The sequence below is a fragment of the Euphorbia lathyris genome, chromosome 10 (genome assembly GCF_963576675.1).
Source record: "Euphorbia lathyris chromosome 10, ddEupLath1.1, whole genome shotgun sequence".
Classification (NCBI taxonomy): Eukaryota; Viridiplantae; Streptophyta; class Magnoliopsida; order Malpighiales; family Euphorbiaceae; genus Euphorbia; species Euphorbia lathyris.
This window is the reverse complement of record NC_088919.1, coordinates 8,895,666-8,918,249: the sequence shown is the minus strand read 5'-3', so window position 1 is coordinate 8,918,249 and position 22,584 is coordinate 8,895,666. Positions and strand designations below refer to the sequence as shown.

The following is a 22,584-nucleotide window of genomic DNA, read 5'->3' as shown; positions in this document are numbered from 1 at the left end:
CCGCTACCGGATCTACCTCCATCGCTGCCGCCGGGGCATCCCTCGCGCTCAGTAAAGTAGACAAATAAGGTTCGCGGCCCCCGGCATGAATCCAGACCACTCTACCGACAAAACGACGGGTCAGATCTCGACGAATGGTCGATAAAGGCAGAGTCCGCACAGCAAACATGGAAACGGGAATCTCCCCCGGCGTCCAGTGAACATCACTCACTCCGGTGATGCCTCGATCTCCTAAATACCACGCCCGCACACAAGGGCCGGTGAGCACGCACTGCTGCTCCTGGATCATCGATGCGTATGCATAATCAGGGCCGAAGTCAAGATCATCCCATCTGAACTTAATCTAAAGAAAAATGCACAAAGAGAAAGTCAGAGGGACTCAAACAAAAATCTAGCATGATTAGGCAAAATCTACCTATCCCAGGGTCAGCGAGTCGATCCAATCCAGAAGCCGCGACACTGTCCGACTCCTCTCGGCGCTCAAGTCAAAATCCCTCCATCGGGTCATGAAGGGCGGCCTCGGTACTCTCGGTCGAGATCGAGACCGGCTGGGAAGGATGTGTCTCTCGTACGCCCACACCTGCGGTAAAAATGAGGACTAGGAGTGTGAAAAATGCGAAAAATACAAGACGGATAAGTCAAGAAGGCGTCACGTACCAGCAGGGCAAAGGTATAACCGCCGAAGTCCTTGCGCTTCCGGCAAGTCAGATCCAAGAACTTGTAAAGAAAGGCTAAGCCTGCCCCTGCCCAATCATAAGAAGCCGCTGCATCCAGATCGCTAAGTGCCTGAATGAGACCTGCGTGTACCTTCCCGCCCTTCGTGCGGAAAATCGTCTCACTCAGAGCATATACTAAGAAACTACGAACCGCCAGGTCGGTAGCGTCAGTCTCGCAGAAATCACGTCTACTCAAGAGGCTCGCGGTAGAGACAAACTTCGCCGAAGTAGACTTGGCGCATAGACGAACTCCCGATCCAATCAAGGTAGCAAGCCTAGCAGGGTCGACCCGTGGTCGCATCATACCAAAGTGGAAAGGGATGGGAGTGTTGCTCCCTCGCAATCCTGTCAACAGTGAAAAATCTCGAGGCGAGATGGTCATCTCCCCAAAGGAACGGTGGAAGGTGTGGGTCGAGTCAACCCACCGCTCACATAAGGCCCGTAGGCCAAAAGGATCGCATACCCCGTTGGTGCGGGGCAGCGCTGCAATAAAGGGCTCGAAGCCCAACTCGCGCACGCGGGCTCTCGCCGCGGCTCCTAGCCTATCGTACCATGAGTGAATCTCGGCAGTGGTCCCCGAAATCTCAATGAACTAAAAAGAACAAGACAAGAAAATTTAAATACGGCTCCTAAAGCATGCATTTGATAAGAACGCGTCAAGAACGGGTATTCTTTCATTATCTAACCTAGAGACATCCGGTCAATTAGGACCAATTTTCTGTAAAAATCTCTCCTGTAGGGTCATTCACGTAAGGTTTAGTCAATTCCTTAATCCACCCTCGTCTGCGGTGACGAGGAGCATAGATTAAGTTCTACTATTCACGTGCATTAGCTAAGTTTTTACTGTTCACGTTTTTACTATTCACGTGCACTATTCACGTGCATTAGCTAAGTTTTTACTATTCACGTTGTCACTATTCACGTGTACTATTCACGTTTTTACTATTCACGTGCATTAGCTAAGTTTTTACTATTCACGTTGTCACTATTCACGTTTTTACTATTCACATCGTTTTTACTGTTAACATGCATAAATTCGTAGTGTACTATTCACATGCATATAGCGCGCATTCTTACAAAAACAAACAGGTGTTACGTGTAAATAAAGGAATTCACGTTTTCTAGCTAAAGTCCTCTAAGGCAGCCTAAGAGTTAGCATGCAAATCATGTTCGTATAGGAATGCTAAAGCCTAGAGTTCAAGTCAAATAAAAGTGAGAAACCACTTACCTCGTTGCAGCGTGTCCTGCTCAAGTGTGTCGTAGGGTCGTGGAAGGTATCCACTCTATCCAGGTTTACGTAAACCTCGTCCATGTCTCTGGTGCCATCCCATTCATCTAAATCCATCCCGAGAATAATCCAAATTGAAGTCTAGTGAGAGAAAGAGGAGAGAGAAGGTGTGGGGTTGGAATGAAACCCCACCACCTTATATAGGAAAAGGGAATGGCATTCCCGTAAATAGTGAAAAAAGTACGATTTGACATAAAGGTAAAAAGTAAATAATTAATTACCAGGTGCACAGACCTCCGATTTGCAGTCCGTTTCAGTCTGCGTTTCTCCCAGACAGTAACCAACATCGTCAAAACATCAATTCCAGACAACAACTAATTTTTACAAGACAGTGACACCAGTCAAAATACAGACGACAGTCAACAGAAAAACAATCAGTAGTCTATGTCATTTCGGACTAAGACGTGGGCCCATTGAATCTTCGAGATGATAGCTCCAGTGAGAAAATACAGACAACAGTGTGATAAGAAAATCCAGAAACAGCCCCCGCTTTTTAGCCATTTGACTCACGGTCGTAGACCGGAGTTGCTTTTGAGCCATTTGACTCTCGGTCGCAGACCGAAGTTGCTTTTTAGCCATTTGACTCACGGTCGCAGACCGGAGTTGCTTTTGAGCCATTTGATTCTCGGTCGCAGACCGAAGTTGCTTTTTAGCCATTTGACTCACGGTCGCAGACCAGAGTTGCTTTTTAGCCATTTGACTCACGGTCGCAGACCGGAGTTGCTTTTGAGCCATTTGACTCTCGGTCATGGACCGAAGTTGCTTTTGAGCCATTTGACTCTCGGTCGTGGACCGAAGTTGCTTTTGAGCCATCTGACTCACGGTCGTTGACCGAAGTTGCTTTTTAGCCATCTTCACCGCAATCTTGAAATAGGGTAGCTGTTTAGCCATTATCCCCACAGTCGTAAATCAGGGTAGCTGTTTAGCCATTATCCCCGTGATCTTGAAATTAGGTAGCTGTTTAGCCATTATCCCCGCAATCTTGAAATAGGGTAGCTGTTTAGCCATTATCCCCACAGTCGTAAATCAGGGTAGCTATTTAGCCATTATCCCCACGATCTTGAAATAGGGTAGCTATTTAGCCATTATCCCCGTGATCTTGAAATAGGGTAGCTGTTTAGCCATTATCCCCGCAATCTTGAAATAGGGTAGCTGTTTAGCCATTATCCCCACAGTCGTAAATCAAGGTAGCTGTTTAGCCATTATCCCCGTGATCTTAAAATAGGGTAGCTGTTTAGCCATTATCCCCACAGTCGTAAATCGGGGTAGCTGTTTAGCCATTATCCCCGTGATCTTAAAATAAGGTAGTTGTTTAGCCATTATCCCCGCAACCTTGAAATAGGGTAGCTTTTTAGCCATTATCCCCGTGATCTTGAAATAGGGTAGCTGTTTAGCCATTATCCCCGCGATCTTGAAATAGGGTAGCTGTTTAGCCATTATCCCCACAGTCGTAAATCAGGGTAGCTGTTTAGCCATTATCCCCGTGATCTTGAAATAAGGTAGCTGTTTAGCCATTATCCCCGCAATCTTGAAATGGGGTAGCTATTTAGCCATTATCCCCGCAGTCGTAAATCAGGGTAGCTATTTAGCCATTATCCCCGCAATCTTGAAATAAGGTAGCTGTTTAGCCATTATCCCCGCGGTCATAAACTAGGGTAGCTATTTAGCCATTATCCCCGCGGTCGTGAACTAGGGTGCAGCCCGAAGCAGAGTCTGATGCAGTCAGAGAGCCACGCCGGAGCGCGCAGCGCAAAGGTCAGGTATGTTTCCTCCTACTCGTTACGTGTCTTTTACTTTTATATGTTTTACATTGCATGTGTTACGTTAGCAAAAACGTTTTCGAACCACACACATCACTGTCAAAATAGAAAAGTAGGGGCAAGTGTAGACACCGAGTCGGAGGACCTGTGACGAAAACCTGAAACAAGACGGTCGAAGCGATTGATTCCAGAAGTTTTGAAAAATATATAAAGAATAATAAGCTGAGGAAAATTAATGGCACGGCGCGGGCACGCAACGGCATCCCGCACGCGGACGACGATGGTCGAACCCCCACTTGACGGCTCGAGACGTGCGCGCGACGTCCGTCGGACGCACCGCGAGTGGCACGCTCTCGACGCCCGGGCAATGCCTGGGACCGCTGGCGGTGCGCGCCCTCATGGGCCGTTGAGCACACGTGCCTGGCAGCGCGAGGCGCGCGTTCGGCGGCCGCGACGTGCGAGCGTCTAGCTGCCAGAACGCGCGCTCGGCGGCCACGGAGTGCACGCGTCCGATGGCGCGGGGCACGCCCCGAGGGTCGCCGGGCGGGCACCCAACCACGTCGGGCGAACGCCCAACGCGTCGGGCGGACGCCCGACGAGGGTTGGGCGCGGGCGCCCAACCTCGCGTTGGGCGCTCGCCCAACGCCGTTGGGCGGCCGCCCAACTCATGTTGGGCGGTAGCCCAACACTAGGTTGGGCGGCGCCCAATTTTTTTTGGGCGTCGCCCATTGTTCCGGGATCCGTTTCCCTATATAAGGGCACGGATCCCAAGGTGAAGAAGGGGCCTTTTTGGGGGGAAAAACTTTCTCACTCTAAACATTTTTAGAGAGAGAGAGTAGATTTTTTTGAGAAAAATATTTTTTTTCTCAAAAATTCCAAATTTCCTAAGTTCAATTTTTAGTAAATTTTTATTAAAATCGGGAGCTCGCGGTTCGTGGAATCAATCGGCTTCGACTGTCAGATACCGAATCAAAGGTATTATCCGAGGACTAGACTCTTTATTTTATTTAATTTATTTCTCTCCTTCTATTTATTTTTTTATGCTATAGTTTTTATTCCTTTAGTCATTTATTTATTTTGTCACGTTTTATTTAGTTAGCGTATTTATTTAATTTTCGTTTCGTGTTAAATAAAATTCGGTTTTGTTTTAAAATAAAAACCTCGTTTTGGATATCCCAATACGAACCGTGATCCGATAAAAAGGTAGTTCGGGTATCGAAAATGTTGTAATTATAAGTTTTTTATTTAAAAGAGGTTTCCAAATAACGTTTTAAAATAAAAACATCGTTTTAGGAACTTCCGTTTTCGACTATGATCCATCTTTGGTAGTTCGGAAGTCCAAAACGATTGAATTAGATTTAATTTAATGATTTTGAACAAATCTGGAAAATGTTGGAGTGCTGCTGTAATTTGTCAATTCTGTCACTAAAGGCGATTTAATTTAATGATTTTGAACAAATCTGGAAAATGTTGGAGTGCTGCTGTAATTTTTCAATTCTGTCATTAAAGGCTGTTTACCGACGGATTTCCGTCGGTAAATCTGCCAAAATGTAAAAAATGCCATTTTGGTCCCTTTTTCTTAACTTTTAGACTTTTAATCCTTAGTATATATATATATATATATATATATATATATATATATATATATATATATATAATTATGTAATATATGATTTTCAAATTGTTTTAGAATTTTAACATATATAATTATTTTAGAAGAGTGGTGTTCCATTTTATTTTTATAAATGTATGTATTATTTTCTCTTTTTATCATTATTTATTTAAGTCACATTAAAATATATTTTAAATGTTATTTACTTGGGTATTTTGTGAGACAATTAATAGATATTAGGGAATAAACATATAGTCTTTTGACATTAAGATTATATTAGTTATGTATATATATATAGTTTTGGAGTATATTTGGATTATGTTAATTATTGACAAATAGAGTTATTTTGAGTGATAAATGCTATTCTCTTATTTATGAATTTCATCTACTATTTTCATATATTTAAAGTATAAATATATTATTTTCATTACTCTTTCTTATATATGTATTGGATAGTATACTTTCTTTTACTCTTATTTTATGTCTTTTGGGCTAAAATGTATAAATATATATCTATATTATTTTCTTTATCTCTTTTGGCCATTTATGAGTCCATGTTTCAAATGGGCTTCACTTGGAAAAATTAATTTTTGGGCCTAAATGTGTTTATTGATGTAATTATAATAGTTAGAGAGTCCATTAAATAAGTGGGGAAAATAAGTCACAAAAAGAGAGTTTTCAATTAAATTATTTAAGCTAATGAGCTTTCTTAGATCTCTAATGTAGATAAATAGAGTCATTTTGGTTGATATTTCAAATCGTCTTCAAAACACCACGTTTTAAAACCTTAGTCCGTTCCAACGACGGATTAAGCGAACATTGTAATCAAAATCGTTTTTTTGTTAATAATGGAGATTTTGAATCGCTTTCTTAATGAATTTGTACAAAATAAAATTGACTTGTATGTTTAACCACGTTTTCTTATTAAAAGGCTTTTACTTTAACGTTTTCAATTACTCGAGTCGTTCCAACGGCGATTCGGGTAAGTTTCATCAAACGGGGTTTTAAAACGCACCTAAATCGTTCCAACGGCGATTAAGGTGCGAACCATGTAAACATCGTTTTGGGGAAATAAGTTAATGTAGAATAGACACACAACATAACATTTAAATACGGTTGTAAATAAATCACTTCTTTCTTCCCCCTCTCTGTGTATGTATAAACATAAATGGGTGATTCTTTACTGATGTGGCTTTTCAATATCATATGCTCAAAATGGTTTCCAAAAAAAGAAAGAAAAGGGTTTTAAATGAATTTTAAACTTAAAGAAGTATACGATTAGTCCGTTATCGCCTAACATGCTGAGTAGGAGGCCGGTGGTTCATAACCGGGCGATGTCGGGGTGCCTAGTAGCCTTTCTCCGGAAAGGAGCTAGCCTTCTCGGCTCGTACCTAAGTTTCCCGAACCCACACCGGTCTCCCGCAAGGGATCAATGTTCATTTTCCCATTCGTGGGTGGCGACTCTTCCATATCTCCGAGCTCCGGTCCTGCCGAGCAGCTTGATTCCACGATTGGTTGCTTTCGGCGCCAATCACCGCTTACGTCGCCATGAGGTTGTCCACCCCCCGGTCCGCCCGGGAGATTAGGCCGCGGAACCTCGTCTAACACCTGGTTTATTGCGGGAGACTTTAATGATATCGGCCTTATGAGTGACCAGAGAGGAGGTTCCAATCATTATGTTAATCGCTGTCTTCACCATAAAAATAATATGGATTTATGTGGGCTTTCCGACTTGGGGGCTTCGGGTCATAGATTCACTTGGAAACGCAATAGTACCTTTGTTCGTTTGGACAAGGTCTATGCTAATGTGGCTGCCCTGACTTCTTTCCTTGAGTGTTCTGTTTTAAATCTTCCGTTCCGTCATTCGGACCATTGCCCTATTTTGTTTAGACTTTTGAGAGGCAACCGGCCTAGGGGGAAGAGACCGTTCCGGTACCAGCTGGCGTGGGAGTCCCATCCTAAGTTTAAGGAGTTCGTCCAAGATAATTGGAAACCTCATTCGAATGTCCTGCAAGCTTCTGAAGGGTTCAGGAAGAAGGTGCTTGGTTGGAATAAGAATGTCTTTGGGCACATTATTAGAAGAAAGAATAAGTTGTTAAAAAGGATGGAGGGTGTTCAACGTAGGTTGGATGTGAGGTTTGATCACAGTTTAGATGGCCTCCTTAGAACCCTTCAGAAGGAGCTGGAAGCTGTGCTTAGGCAGGAGGAGCTTCTTTGGTTCCAGAAGTCTAGGAAATCCTGGATTAGGGATGGGGATCGTAATACCAGGTACTTCCATCTGTCTACTATGATCAGGCGGCAGAGGAATAGAATTGAGGCTATCAAAGATTCTGATGGGGAGTGGGTGTATGAAGATGAGGTGATTCGGAATTTGGCTCTGGAGTTCTATAAGGAGCTTTTCAAAGAGGATCCTGTTCAGCTGGAGAGGGCTCACTCTATTGCTACATTTCCTTTGATCAGTGAGGATATCAGTCAGAGTGCCTTTCTTCCTATTTCCCGAAAAGAGATTGACCATGCCATCTTCAGCATTGGGGCATCTAAAGCGCCTGGTATTGATGGTCTTCCAGCTGGCTTCTACCACAAGCACTGGGGTGTTGTGAAGGAGGGTATCTATGAGTTTATCATAGGTGTGTTCAATGGGTCTAAGGATATTGAGCTGGTTAATAGAACTCTCCTGGTCCTTATTCCTAAAATTGATAAGCCTTCTTCCTTTTTGCATATGAGACCCATCAGTCTTTGTAATGTTCTTTACAAGACGATTACAAAAATTGTGGCTAATAGAATCCGTGGCATTCTTCCGGAGATCATTTGTCAGAATCAGGGTAGTTTTGTACCCGGTAGACAAATGATGGACAATGTGGTGATTGCCCAAGAAATGGTGCACACTATGAAGATTAGGAAAGGGAAGAAAGGCATTGTGGCTCTTAAGCTGGATGTGGAGAAGGCCTATGATCGCATCAACTGGAACTTCCTGATGGAGAGTCTGGAGAGAGCTAGGATCCCGGACAGTTGGAGAAATCTTATTAAAGTTTGTATTACTTCTCCTGTGTTTCAGGTTATGGTGAATGGGGATATGTCGGAGGAGTTCTCTCCGGGTCGGGGCATCCGTTAGGGTGATCCTATGAGTCCCTTCCTTTTCGTTATTGCTATGGAGAGGCTGTCCCACCTTATTCAAGATGCCATTGATATTGGGAGTTTCCACCCGGTGGCCATCAACAGTTTCTATCCCCAGGTGGCCCACTTATTCTTTGCGGACGATGTCCTTATCTTTCTTGAAGGTAATGAGGAGCAGTTGAGTGTCATTATGGATATTCTGGATTGTTTTTGTTCGGCCTCTGGTCAGAGACTTAATATCCAGAAATCTAGGATGACGTGCTCTAAGAATATGAATCCGAGAATTTGTAAAAGATTAAGTGATTTGTCTGGTATTCCTCTTACTAATTCTCTTGGGAAGTATCTGGGGATTCCTCTCCATAGTGAGAGAGTGTCTAAAGTTTCTTTTAAAGATACTTTGGACAAAGCCAATACGAGGTGTGCCACGTGGAAAGCCAAGACTCTCTCCCTCGCTGGCCGTCTGGCTTTAATTCAATCTGTGAATTCCGCTGCTCCCAATCACATCATGCAGGCTTGTCAGCTTCCGAATCTTGTGCTTAATGATCTTGATAAGATTAACCGAAGGTTCCTGTGGGGGGAAGCTGCGGAGGGAAGAAAGATCCACCTGGTGCCTTGGAGTGAGGTTTGTCAGCCCAAAGATTCAGGGGGTTTGGGCATTAGGAGAGCTAAGGATAATAATAAAGTTTTATTAATGAAACTCCTTTGGCGTATGTGGCAATGCCCCTCCTCTCTCTGGGTTCGCCTTCTTTGTGGTAAGTATCGAAAAGATAAGATCTTTGGGGGCCCGAAAGAGAGAGTTATCAATTGTTCCTTCCTCTGGAAAGGGCTTGGCGCCGTTTTTGCTGAGTTTTGCTCGGGGGTTGGTCTGGATATGGGTAATGGTAAGTCCATAAGCTTCTGGTTTGATAACTGGATTGGGGATAAACCTTTAGTGGATGTGTGCACTTCCCCCCCGCCTAGTGATATCCAAAACTGGAGGTTAGCCGATGTGGTGGACTCTGAAGGGGACTGGGTTTGGCCTAAATTTGATTCTTTCTTTAGCCTTGAGACTCTCCTTAGAATTAGAGGAGTGAAGGTGAGTAATCAAGAGGAAGACATGGATAAGCATTGCTGGGCGCTGACTAACAATGGAGTCTATTCTTGCAAATCTGCCTTTGAAGCGTTTTCCCTTAACAGGACTGATAATCCCTCGGATATTTGGAAGACCATTTGGTCCCTTAAAATCCCCTACCGCATGAGGAGCTTCCTGTGGCTGGGCATTAAAGACAGATTACTTACTAACTCAGATAGATACAGAAGGCATTTGGTGACCTCTGGAGCTTGCGGTAGATGTAGAGGCCATGTTGAATCGTTGTGCCACGCTCTTAGGGATTGCCCTAAGAGTGAAGAGGTTTGGAAGAAAATTCTCCCTCATCATACTTTCTCTTCCTTCATGTCCCATTCTGTGAACGACTGGTTCTCAGATGGTATTAGGGGAAAGTTATTGTCTTATATGGAGCATGGGGACATTTTCTTTGCCATTATCTGTCATCAAGTGTGGAAATGGAGGAACGAGGAGATTTTTGATAATAAAGCTGTGCTTTTGCCTAACTTAGCTGAGTTCTTCTTGAAGAAACTCTCCTCTATTATTGATAGTTTCAAAGGTGAGTCCCTTGCCAGATCTTCCTCGAGTAGTGATGTCCACCTCGTGAGCTGGAGCAGGCCGAGAGAGGGGGTTGTAAAGCTGAATACTGATGGTTCCTGCCTCAGTAATGGTAAGATTGCTGCCGGAGGTGTTCTTAGGGATGCGGGAGGCGCCTGGCTTTCTGGGTTTACCCAGAATTTGGGTTTGGGTTCTTCCTTCTCTGCGGAGCTCTGGGGCATTCTCTCTGGGATCCAGCTGGCGATTAAGCTGGGTGTTAAGAGGCTTTCTGTGGAGTCTAATAACTTGGAGGCCATCAATATGATTTTGGGTAGTCATGCCATGGGTCTTCATAGCCGCAACCTTATTAAAGCTATTAAGAGGCTTAGCCTCTCATTTGATATCCTTGAGTTCAGCCACATTTTCCGGGAGCAGAACCGTGTTGCAGATCACTTGGCGGCGGCAGGCCATGAGGGGGTGTTAGGTGTTTCTACCCTTACCGTTCCCCCTATCGCTCTTTCTCCTCTTCTTTTAGAGGATATGATAGCTTTCCTAGGCTAATCCCGGTGTAGTTGCTTGTTTTGCTTTGCTTTCCTTTCATTTTCTACCCAAAAAAAATAAAAATAAAATTATGTAAATTTAATTTTAATGTTCCAAACAAATCAAAATTTAAAATTATTTATTTGACTATGATAAACTTATTTGAAAATCTGAATTGACAGTTAAACATATTTTCAATTTTTTGAAACTTTAAAATTACATTCCTACCATTTAATACGTTACCAACTTACCACTATACACCTCTCGCTTAAATGCGGAAGATGTATTGCACGAGTCTTAAAAAAAAGTAAAACGATCGAAATCGGAGGTATACAGTTCTAATATTAGAGAAGATAAGTTATATAGTTGGCCAAATAATAACTTCATTTTTAATTTATTTTTGAATTATGTAATAACATTCTAAGATGCTTGAAATATATCTTCCACATTTAAATTACTTTTTTTTCGATCGGTAATGAAAAGTTTAGAGGTTTTTTTCCATAGCATAAAAAGGAAATAATTATCAAATTTAATTTTAATATTAAAAAAAAGTGTAAATTTAATAGTAATTTGTGTAAATTCACTACAAATTGGAAAAAAATGGTAAATTTAACAGTAATTTATAAAATTATGTAAATTTAGTTTTAATGTTTCAAACAAATCTAAATCTAAATTTAAAATTACTAATTTAACTATGATAAATTTATTTGAAAATCTGAATTTACAGTCAAATATATTTTTAAATTTTTTATACCGTAACATTAAAATTACGTTTCTACCCTTTAATACGTTACCACTATATATACCTGTCGCTTAAACCTTAAAAAGCGGCAAACCGTTGACTCTTTACAATTCAAATTCTAAAAAGGATTGTCTTTTTTCCCTGTCATTCTCAGTACCCGTCAATGGAGACTAACAAATACTCCTCTCCTTCACCTTCTCCCCAATTCTTCACCGCCTCCAAACAAACACCTCGCACCCCTTGCTCTTCCTCTGTCCGCCCTTACCACATCCGTCCGTTACTCTCTTTCCTGGGTAAGCAAAAAACTGCCAATGTCAGTCGATTTCAAGCATTCGAGCTCGAGCAATCGCAGTCCTCACGGAAGGCTGAGATTGAGAAGGAACGATCTATTAACCCACTTGCTAAGTCTCTCACTACTTGGCTCAATTTCCTCTTCCAAAACCCTAAGTCCTCTGGCTGCCAATTGACTGTCGATGGAGATCAAGAAGCAAGTTTCGCGGGGAAATTGGGGAAGATGGATGTTGGAGTGCCGGGTAGGGTGGTTGATGTGGAGGCTGCTTGGCGGAGTCGGATGAGGCAGAGTGATCACGTGGAGCTTAATAAGGGGGAGGAAGGTTTCTTGAGTTCAAAGAACTATGGACCTTTAAGGAATTCGCTGAAGGATGTGTGCGGTTTCGATGATTTGAAGCAGAGAATGAGGGTTCACTTGAGCAAAGAGATTTTTGATGTCATGACTCCAGTGGTAAAGGTAGAAGAAATACAAAGGCATCGTTCTGAAGGTTAGCAGCTTTTATTTAGCAATGCAGCTTTTCAGTAAGCAATTTACCATCACATTCACTTATTGCTTAAGATGTGCTTTTCTTGCTAAACTCATTTGAAGTGTGTGGATTTATTTTGGAACAATAGTACCTAATAATTAAACTAAGAAATGCTAAAACCCGGGTAGCATCCATTTACTTTTGCTTTGTATCAGGTTATAGGTTGATTATATAAAATTCTTGTGGTGTTTTATCAATGAAGTTCTTATATGCTGTATTATTTTTGGATGATAACTCAATACATTAAGGCACTATATGTCAAATCACAAGTGCTGTTTTAGTGAAAACTACAGACAAGGAAAACAGAAAATTTAGGTTACAAACAGTTCAGTTGCTATTAAAACAAAATTTAGGTTACAAACAGTTCAGTTGATTTCCCTTAAAATGACAGATGCTGCTGGAAGGTTTAAGGCTATAAAAGCATTGTGGCTGTGAGATTGTAATTCTCAGTGAATTGTTATTGATATGAAATATCGTATTTATACAGAATACAGTTCACTCTGTAGTGAACAACTATAGTCAACAACTGAGCCTATATTCTAGGCTAGGGATAAATAACCGAATTGATACAGATAAATAATACATATTCTAATACGCCCCCGTAGTCGAAAGGTTCGGAGGGCGAACATTGAGACTATTACGAAAATCTTCAAATAGTGTTGACGGAAGGCCTTTGGTGAAGATGTCAGCGATTTGATAGCGAGATGACACGTGAAGGACACGGACTTCGCCTTTTGCAACGCGTTCTCGGACAAAGTGAATGTCCATTTCCACATGCTTAGTGCGGTGATGCTGAACCGGATTGCCCGTGAGGTACACTGCGCTGATATTATCACAATACACTATTGAAGATTTCTGAATCGGACAGCCAAGTTCTAAAAGCAGATTGCGTATCCAGCATGTCTCAGATACGACGTTGGCAACGCCGCGATATTCGGCTTCTGCGCTGGATCGGGACAGTGTTGGCTGTCGTTTGGCGGACCAAGAGATTAAATTGTCCCCGAGGAATACACATTAGCCTGATGTTGATCGGCGAGTGTCAGGACAGCCTGCCCAATCGGCGTCCGTGTAGGAGATCAATTGACTAGGAGAAGATGCCAGAAGTGTGAGGCCAAAGTCAAGAGTACCCTGAATATACCTGAGAATGCGTTTCAGAGAAGCCATGTGTGTAGTTTTTGGGTTGTGCATGAATAAGCATATCTGTTGAACTGCATATGAGATATCAGGTCGGGTGAGAGTGAGATATTGGAGAGCACCAGCCAATCGTCTGAATTCAGTGGGGTCATGATAATCAGAGCCAGAATTGATACTGAGCTTTTGTTTGGTGTCAACTGGAGTGGTAGCCGAATTGCACGAGCTGAGTCCGGCTTTTGCAATTATTTCAGAAGCATACTTCCGCTGAGACAGAAATAAGGAGCCAGGAGAGTGAGTTACTGATATGCCTAAAAAATAGTGTAGAGGACCCAAATCTTTCATTGCAAATTCGGAGCTCAATTTGGACATTACTGAAGCCTGAAGTGTGTCAGATGAAGTGATTAGCACAATATCATCAACATATAGAAGGATGTATGCCGTGTCAGAGCCTTGTCTGTAGATAAATAAGGAGCTGTCAGATATGCTGTTGGAGAAGCCGATTCGTATGACAAAGTTAGCAAACCGCTGATACCAGGCCCGAGGTGCCTGCTTCAGGCCATATAGTGATTTCTGTAGCAGACAGACATGATCAGGATACCTGGAATCCCGGAACCCCAGTGGTTGATGCATGTAAACTGTTTCAGTAAGATCCCCATGGAGAAAGGCATTTTTGACGTCTAATTGCCGAATTTTCCAATTTTTAGACAGTGCTATGCTGAGGACAGCACGAATAGTGGCCGGTTTAACCACAGGGCTAAATGTTTCACCACAATCAACTCCTGCCAACTGTCCGGAACCATTCCCAACCAATCTTGCTTTATATCTCTCAAAGGAGCCATCTGACTTTGTTTTGTGCCTGAAAATCCACCAACTACGAATAATATTAGCACATTTTGGACGGGGTACGAGTACCCACGTCTTATTTGCAATAAGAGCCTCAAATTCATCAGTCATGGCTTGTAGCCAGTTTGGATCAGTTAATGCAAGAGAAGGTGTTTTTGGAAGCGGAGATATGGTAGGTTTGGTTAATGTGGATAGATTTAGCATTCGACGAGGTTTATGGATGCCATGTTGAGCTCTCGTGGTCATTTTGTGATTGTTAACAATTTGTAATTGAGGAGACGAGTTAGAAGGTGCTGTATCAGCAGAAGTTTTAGATGTATTGGAGGGGGAAATGTGGGCTGAAATCGGCTCGGAGGACTGCGTGTGCGCGATGCGCGCAGACGAGGAGACGGACGGACTGGGATTAGATGACGATACAGGAGACGACTCGGACGAAGGGTGTGGACTGGACGGGACGACAGATAACACCGACGAACTGACGTGACCAGATGTCGGGTTAGACGACGCGGACGACTCGGTTGGACTTGAGGGGGTGACGGGTGATGCAGATGACGGGACAGACGCAACAGAAGTGGGTGACGCGGACGAAGGTGCAGAATCAACGAAATTAGGAGTTGTTTGAGTGCGAAACGGGACAGCGGGTAGGAAATCGCTGTTCGATTCGACAGAAGTTGGCGGGGGAGATGTGCGATGTGGAGGTGCTGTTGAGAACGGAAGAATTGATTCATCAAAAATTACATGACGGGATATGATTATCTTATTTCTAGATATGTCCAGACACTTGTATCCTCTATGATTAGAAGGATAACCTAAGAAAACACATGGAAAGGAACGAGACTCGATAATGGCCCAGGACCTCGAATGCGGTGGCATGGAGCTTGAACAGAGCAGCCCAAGTGGGGTAATGGCCTTTTTCTATGTCGAGAGTAATTTTGATAAAGGTAGAAATATTGGAGACGGTGAGGGACGGATGGTGATTTGGATTTGTGTTTGTGTTGTCCATTGTCGAGTTTGATTTGGGGGGGGGGGTGCCGGTTGAGGAGTTTTCGGTGTTGGTGCTCATTATTGTCGACGGGAGAGGAAAGAGAAGGGATTGCGATTCTGTTCTGAACCGATAAGTAGAAGGTGATCGGAAAAAATGGAGAAGCTAACGGCGGCGGCGGCCGTGAGATTGGAGGTGATGTCGCGGCGGCGGCGGCGGCGACGGGGAAGGAGAAAGATATTTGTGGATTAGGGTTAGGGTCTCTGATACCATGTGAGATTGTAATTCTCAGTGAATTGTTATTGATATGAAATATCGTATTTATACAGAATACAGTTCACTCTGTAGTGAACAACTATAGTCAACAACTGAGCCTATATTCTAGGCTAGGGATAAATAACCGAATTGATACAGATAAATAATACATATTCTGATAGTGGCAAGATATGGCTTCACAGAACAATAGATTTGTTACAATGCCTACAACTTCTACTTCGCAGAAGAGCTCAAATAGCATCTCAAGCATTGAAATTAGAAGAGGTTTTCTCATGGATCCTTTATTTTTCAGAAACTGTTTGGTGATGGTTTTTAAGTTTTTAAATTCTCAAACTGCTCCTTTTCCTAGATTGTGAAAGTGCCCTTGCTGACAAAACAAATGCTGCTGTTGAAATTCAACGTTTTGTCAGGGGACGGATTGCTCGAAAGAGGCTGTTAGGTATGTTGTAAAAAGTTCTCTAAACTTCAATTAGCTTACTAATTTTCTTTTATAAATTGTTCTCTGTTTATGTATTCAAGTTGGTTGTTAATGTTAAAAACCCACGTGCGTGTTGGTCATTGACAGGAGCATCTCATTGCAATTTTCAAACTTCGGTTGGTTGCAATCAAAGTTCTGAATTAAAGACACTGCTTTCTTCAATACTGAAGCTGCAAAGATGGTGGAGGGGTGTTTTATTGCAGAAACTAAGAACTAAGTCAGCAACTACCATACAGTCTTATATCCGAGGTTGGATTGGCCAGCGAAGGGCATCTAACAAAAGGCATTATGTGGTGATCATCCAAGTAAGACTTCATACACGGCTTTAGTAATATAGCACGACTTCATGCTACAAAAGAAAATGAAATTGATTAAAGACTTTCTTGAAAAAAGTAACTTATAGCTGTGGTTAATTTGATTGGTTAATGAGTACAAGGTCTAACCTCCAAATTTGTCCATAAAAGCATAGTAGCCTCTCAAACTTTGGAAACGATTGATTAGCCCTTTGAAGTTACTTAAAGTGACATGATTATCTTCCTAAGTCTAATGTGTAAGCAAGTTTCGGGGCTCAATGGGTTGCTTTAAACAAATTTAAGGAGTTAATATGTCGTTTTCAAAGTTTAGAGGCTTTCACGGCCAATGGTAAAACGTTTGTCCTTTAGGCCGACTCTCAAGAATTTTGACATGGTTTCATCGTTTTTTTACTTGTGTTAATTTTCCCATCAATGCAATTTGGATCAACTCTTTATATTTTTAGTTTTAACTTTTAACAGGCACACTGGAAAGGTTACATTGCACGTAAAGGATTAAGGGGGCAGCTATTGGATTTGTCGCTTAGAGTTCAAAGATCTGCTAAAAATGTGGATGATGGTATGCGGATTATCAATAGACTAAAAATGGCAGTTTCAGAATTACTGACCATGAAAAGCATCAGCGGAATTCTTCATACTTGTGCAACTTTAGGTAAGAGTTTCTTATCGCTTGTATAATGAGGCATACTTTCAATTTAGAGTTGCCAATTGTGTACACGACAACACAACACGATATGAATCCAACACGAATTTAGGATTAGCATTTTATTAAACATGTAATGGGTTATTTTTTGGATTGAAGGAAATTTATATGCAAGGTAGGTTAAAGTTGACTTTTTAACTCAAAAAACATGAATATTTAAAATTAATATTATATCCTCTTATGTTTTTACATGTCAGTTTACTAGAGTAATAAAGTTACAAGTAGCCAAGAACATAATTTGAATTTCTCATATTTTTACATGCCATCCCTAACGGAGATAGTAAAATTATCAATATCTTGTGAACCCAACCCAACATGATATTAGTGGGTCCAAAGTTTGTTAAATAGATGTTCGATAAAACTTTTGGATGGTCAAAGTTAGTCCACTAATCCAAAAATGACATCAATATTTAGAAATATTTTTGAATGTCACCGTAAATAAAAAAGATAGTAATTTAAGTACGATATTGCAAACACGAAAATGATTTGAACCTGATTGAGTTGACACAAATGCAACACGAAATGTTTTAGACGGTTAGAGTTGACTTATTTGTCATTAACCCGATAATTAACACGACATGAATATGATTCACTTACACAAATTGTCACCCCTTCTTAAATATATGGTAGGGATAACATCATACAACTATGGATGAGTACTAAAGTGCCTTTTGCATTTAATGAACTGTAAATTTATCGAATTGTTAATAAGGTCTTCAGTACTTGATTGAAAGAAACTAATTGACCCTGAATTTTTGAGTTGTCTCATTAGTCTCGTGAACTTACTTAAAGTCACCTATAGCGCCCTGAACTTACTTAAAGTCACCCAGTGGTTTCTTGAACTTGCTTAAAGTCACCTATAACGCCCTGAACTTACTTAAAGTCACCTAGTGACTTATTAACCAAATCCATGTCTCACTCTACTACGTAGCACTAGGAGGTTGATCATGTCACTTTAAGCAAGTTCAGAAGGTAACGGAACATCCTTAAAATTCAAGGATGCAACCGGTTTTTTTGTCCAAGTTTATATGCATTCAGCCTTTTTTGAATCTTGGAAGAACTGATTTTTTTTGAGATTGAGCCTTTTATGTAAATTTTTCTGTGGCAGATATGACTACTAAACATTCTCAGAAATGTTGTGAGGAACTTGTGGCTTCTGGTGCCATTACAATATTGCTGAAGCTGATTCGCTCAGTCAGCAGAAGCATACCTGATCAGGAAGTTTTGAAGCATGCACTCTCAACTATCAGGAATCTCACACGCCATCAACACTTAACTGAAGTTCTAATTGACTGCCATGGATCAATTGAATTAATCTTTTTGGAATTTCTCAGGTGTTTTGTTGTGCATTTTGGATAAGAATCTTAGAGTTGAATGAAAAGATATGTTTTCACTAGATAATTGGAAGTAAATTTTGTTTTCCTATTTCAGGAACAAGGAGGAAGGTTATTTTACAGCTTCAGAGATTCTGAAAAAGATATGTTCAAATCAGAAAGGTGCTGAATCCTTGTGGAAGGTGCCTGGCCTCGTGAAGAGGTTACTTAATCTTGTGGAAGAACTAACAAGGAAAGCAACCATTGAGAAAAGGTAAGTCATTGGCCCCTCGCCTGCTCATGCTCGGCTTGTTAATAAATTAACGAGCTCGAGCTCAACATTCTGTTCGTGAACTGCTCGTGTACTTGTTCATGAGCTTTGCTCGTGAGTAGCTCCTTAATTTTATTCATAATTGAGCCGAATGCCGAGCTACTCATGAGCAGCTTGGCTCATTTACAGCCCTAATTGCATCTATGGCCCCTTAACTTAGATTTTACTTTCTTTATGCCCCGTATCTTTAAAACCAAACATAAAAATCCTTAAACTTTTCCTTTTACAAACATAAAAGTCCCTTAATCTTTTACCACTCCAATAGTAGGTAAACCCTCCATTGTAGAGAGGAAGTGGTATTTTAGTTTTTATCCGAAAATAGTGATTTGGAAAATCGAAAACGATGGTTCCATGGAAATGTGATTCTAGACAACTTCAATTCATTTTCCATTTTGAATCCTTCCTTGGTCATTTCGAGGTTGTTTACGATTATAAGGACTTCTATGTTAGTAAATACAAAGTTGAAGGATTTTTATACCCGGATTTGAAGGTAAGGGGCCATAAAAAATAAAACCTAAGTCAAGGGCCATGAGCGTAATTTATCCTCTAAATTTTCAAAATGATTTTTTCACCCCTTCAACTTGCATAAACTGCCCTGGCTAACAACTGGCAGTTGAAGTAGCTGAATTACGATTTAGAGCAAGTGTAGGTGACAAGAAGATTGTTTTTAGCAAGTTGAAGTGGCGGAAAGGACGTTTCAAGCAAGTTGAAATAGCATAAAAATCATTTTAAAAGTCTAGTGTGTTATTAGGTATTTGAGTGCAAGTAGAAGAGGTTGACATATGTATTAAACTTTTTCACCGTCTTTTCTTTTCTTTTATAGAAGAAAATTATCAAAATGATAAACTGATGTCAAACGCATTCAAGACTCTTGTTATTTATGTAAATCGTGTTGCCCTATTATAAATTGAGAGTACTAATACAATATCTTATTTTCATGTAGGAATATCCAAGGTGTGGCTGCAAGAGAAAAGATTGAAAGAAGGTTGGGGGAGTCCACTGAACTCTTGATCACAACCGATCACTTTAATTTGTTTGGGATAAGGTATCGAAATAGCCTCAAGATTTTTAGAGAAGTGTTAATTTAGCTCCAACATATAAAATAGAAATATTTTTGTCTCGGCGTTTGTGAAATGATGTAATTATAGTTATAGGTAACGACACTTGAGAGTAAATTGATACCAGTTCACAAACATTGACGTGTCAAGTACTGTTACCTAGAGCTACAATTACACCATTTCACAAATGTTGAATCTAAAATGTTGCTATTTTATACGTTGGGGCTAAATTAACACTTTTTCATAAATTTAAAGCTATTTTAGTACTTTATCTCTAATTATTTTTGCCTAAGCAGTAGCACATGTATATTTTTATGTTAGTCCCACCGAGTAATATTATAGTTTCAATTGTATGAATTCAATATTTAATGTTATTTGTATTGTATATGATATATGTAGGCTAGGTAGTAGGGGTATATTCTTTGGATTTAAGTGTCAAAATGGTTCCTATAGTTGATAACTAATATCAATTTTATCTAAATCAACCGTAGTTATGTACATTTTGATAAATTAGCTCAAATGCAAGTTTGAATATCTAAAATTTGGGCTAATTTATAAAAACTTGTCAATTTGACAATTCAATTGATACTTGAAATTCAACTTGGGTTCGTTTGAATAGGTCAAAGGTCAAGTGTCACCAAATAATAGCTAAGTGACCAAATACAAAAGTTTGGATAAGTCAAGGACTAAGTAGCAGTTTAAGCTTTTTTTTTTTTTATTATTGGATCCAATCAATAAGTTTAAGTAGGGGCGGAACCAGGGGGGGGGAGTGCTCCAGCCCCGGCCGACCGCTCGAGAATTGAGAAATTTTTTTTTTAGTAATGGTGTTTCGTAATATTTTGGAGAGAAGTATATTGACTTTATGTAATATTATATCAATGTTTAAAGATAGATGAGATAGTTAAGGATGCTTGCTTTTATTTGAGAGGTCTTGTGTTCGATTCCCTTCAATCTTATTTTCTTTTAAAAAGTTTTTATTTTTAAATGGACTCTTTATTTTTATTTTCATAACACTTTTGAATTCATTTTTAATATGTTTTTACAGTTTTAATGCGTTGGAGGTTAAAAAAAATTTGCCCAGCCCTAACGGGCTGGACTTTAAATTTTTTTTATTGATATGTTTGAGCCCCGGGTCATTCGGAGTCCTGGTTCCACCACTGAGTTTAAGGTTACTTAATCATTTTTTAAGTGACTCATCTCTTAATTAAAGTTAATTGCATACACTTGGACTTGAACTTGTGATTTCTAGTAATGTAAGAGTCTTAATCTTTTACCGCTCGAATAGCATGTAACTTTTTATTGAAGAGAGAATGCAATTTTAGAAAGAGAAAAACTCGAAAATAGTGAATTGAAAAACCGAAAACAGCGGTTCCATAGAAATGTGATTCTAGAAAACTTTAATTCCTTTTTCATCTTTAGTTCTTCATTGGTCATTTTGAGGTCGTTTATGTTTATAAGTACTTCTATGTTAGTAAAAGATAAAGTTCAAAGATTTTATATTCGAGTTTGAAGGTATAGACATAAAGAAAATGAAACCTAAGTCGATGGTTCTGAGTGTAATTTACCCCTTAAATTTTCACAACGATTTTCTTCGGCCCTTCAACTTGCTTAAACTGTCATGGTTAATCACTGGCGGTTGAAGTTGTTGAAATGTAATATACATCAAGTCTATGTGACGAAAGATTGTTTTGAGCAAGTTGAAGTGGCAGAAAAGTCATGTCGAGCAAGTTGAAATATCATAAAAATCATTTTAAAATAGGGTGTTATTAGGTATTTGAGTAGACCTGGCAATTATCGTGTTCGAGTCGTGTTCGTGTCGTGTTATTTTGGGTTCGTGTCAAAAATGAGTAAACCCAAACCCAACCCAAAAACTTTCGTGTCAAAGTCGTGTTAACCTGTTCGGGTTAGTGTCGATTTCGTGTCGTGTTTTCGGGTTACATGTAATTTTTTTATGTATATATATTAATAATAACTCTTAAAAATATAAGAAGATATGGTACTGTTTTTAAACATTTTATATCATTTTTAGATTAGTATGTTAATAATAATTATCGAAAAGTTCGATAATATCATGTTAGAGGGTCATGTAATGTGTTTATAACAATTTAGGAAATTCAAATCAATATTTGCAATTAATAATTATAATTTTATTATCTTTATTAATAAAGTGACATAAAAAACACAAGAGAATATAACAATAATTTTCAATATCCATGTCATTTCGTGTCGTTTTCGGGTTCACATATCAACACTAACTCAACTAAAAAATTAGCGTGTCAGTTTCGTGTCAACCCAAAAATGACCCATTACCTATTATAAGCTCAATACTAACACGACCTGACCTGCTCAACACGACCCGATCTGTCATTCCAAATATTTTGAACTTTACTTCAAATTCATAATTTGAAAAATTAAAACCTAATAAGTTAAGATAATAAGATAAGATAGAGTTTTTTTTTATACTCTTTATATTTATACTTTAATAAATAAGAAAAGTCATGTCTATTTTTAACCTAGTTTATCATAATTTTTAATTTTTTAATTTTTTTAATTAAATTTCGGGTCAGTTTCGTGTTTTCGGATTGACACGAAAATTAACGTGTCATTTCGTGTCGTGTCAACTTTCGTGTCGTGTCATAAAGCCTTAAACATTAACACTAAAAAAACATGTCGTGTTCGTGTCGTGTCATCGGGTCGTGTGTCGCTTTGCCGGGTCTATATTTGAGTACAAGTTAAAGAGGTTTATATGTGTATTAAACTTTTTTTATTGTCTTTTTTTTATAGAAGAAAAATATCAAAAAGATAAATTGATGTTATTGCTAGATGTGTATATCCAATATATGAGTATCAGACGCATTCAAAAAGCGGATTATTTATGTAAATCGTGTTGTCATTTCATAAAGTGAGAGTACTAATACAATATCTTATTTTCATGCAGGAGTAT

At 39.9% G+C, this 22,584-nt stretch overlaps 1 protein-coding gene across 1 annotated transcript; it reads left to right on the top strand.

Moving 5' to 3' along the window:
- Positions 1-11,493: 11,493 nt before the first annotated feature.
- On the top strand, positions 11,494-20,101 carry LOC136209398 (uncharacterized). Its single transcript, XM_066000848.1, has 7 exons — positions 11,494-12,172; positions 15,796-15,885; positions 16,012-16,229; positions 16,698-16,887; positions 18,047-18,272; positions 18,370-18,525; positions 19,526-20,101. Exons 1-7 carry the CDS (start codon positions 11,557-11,559, stop codon positions 19,668-19,670), a joined length of 1,641 nt encoding a protein of 546 aa, XP_065856920.1. The 5' UTR covers positions 11,494-11,556; the 3' UTR covers positions 19,671-20,101.
- Positions 20,102-22,584: the final 2,483 nt, after the last annotated feature.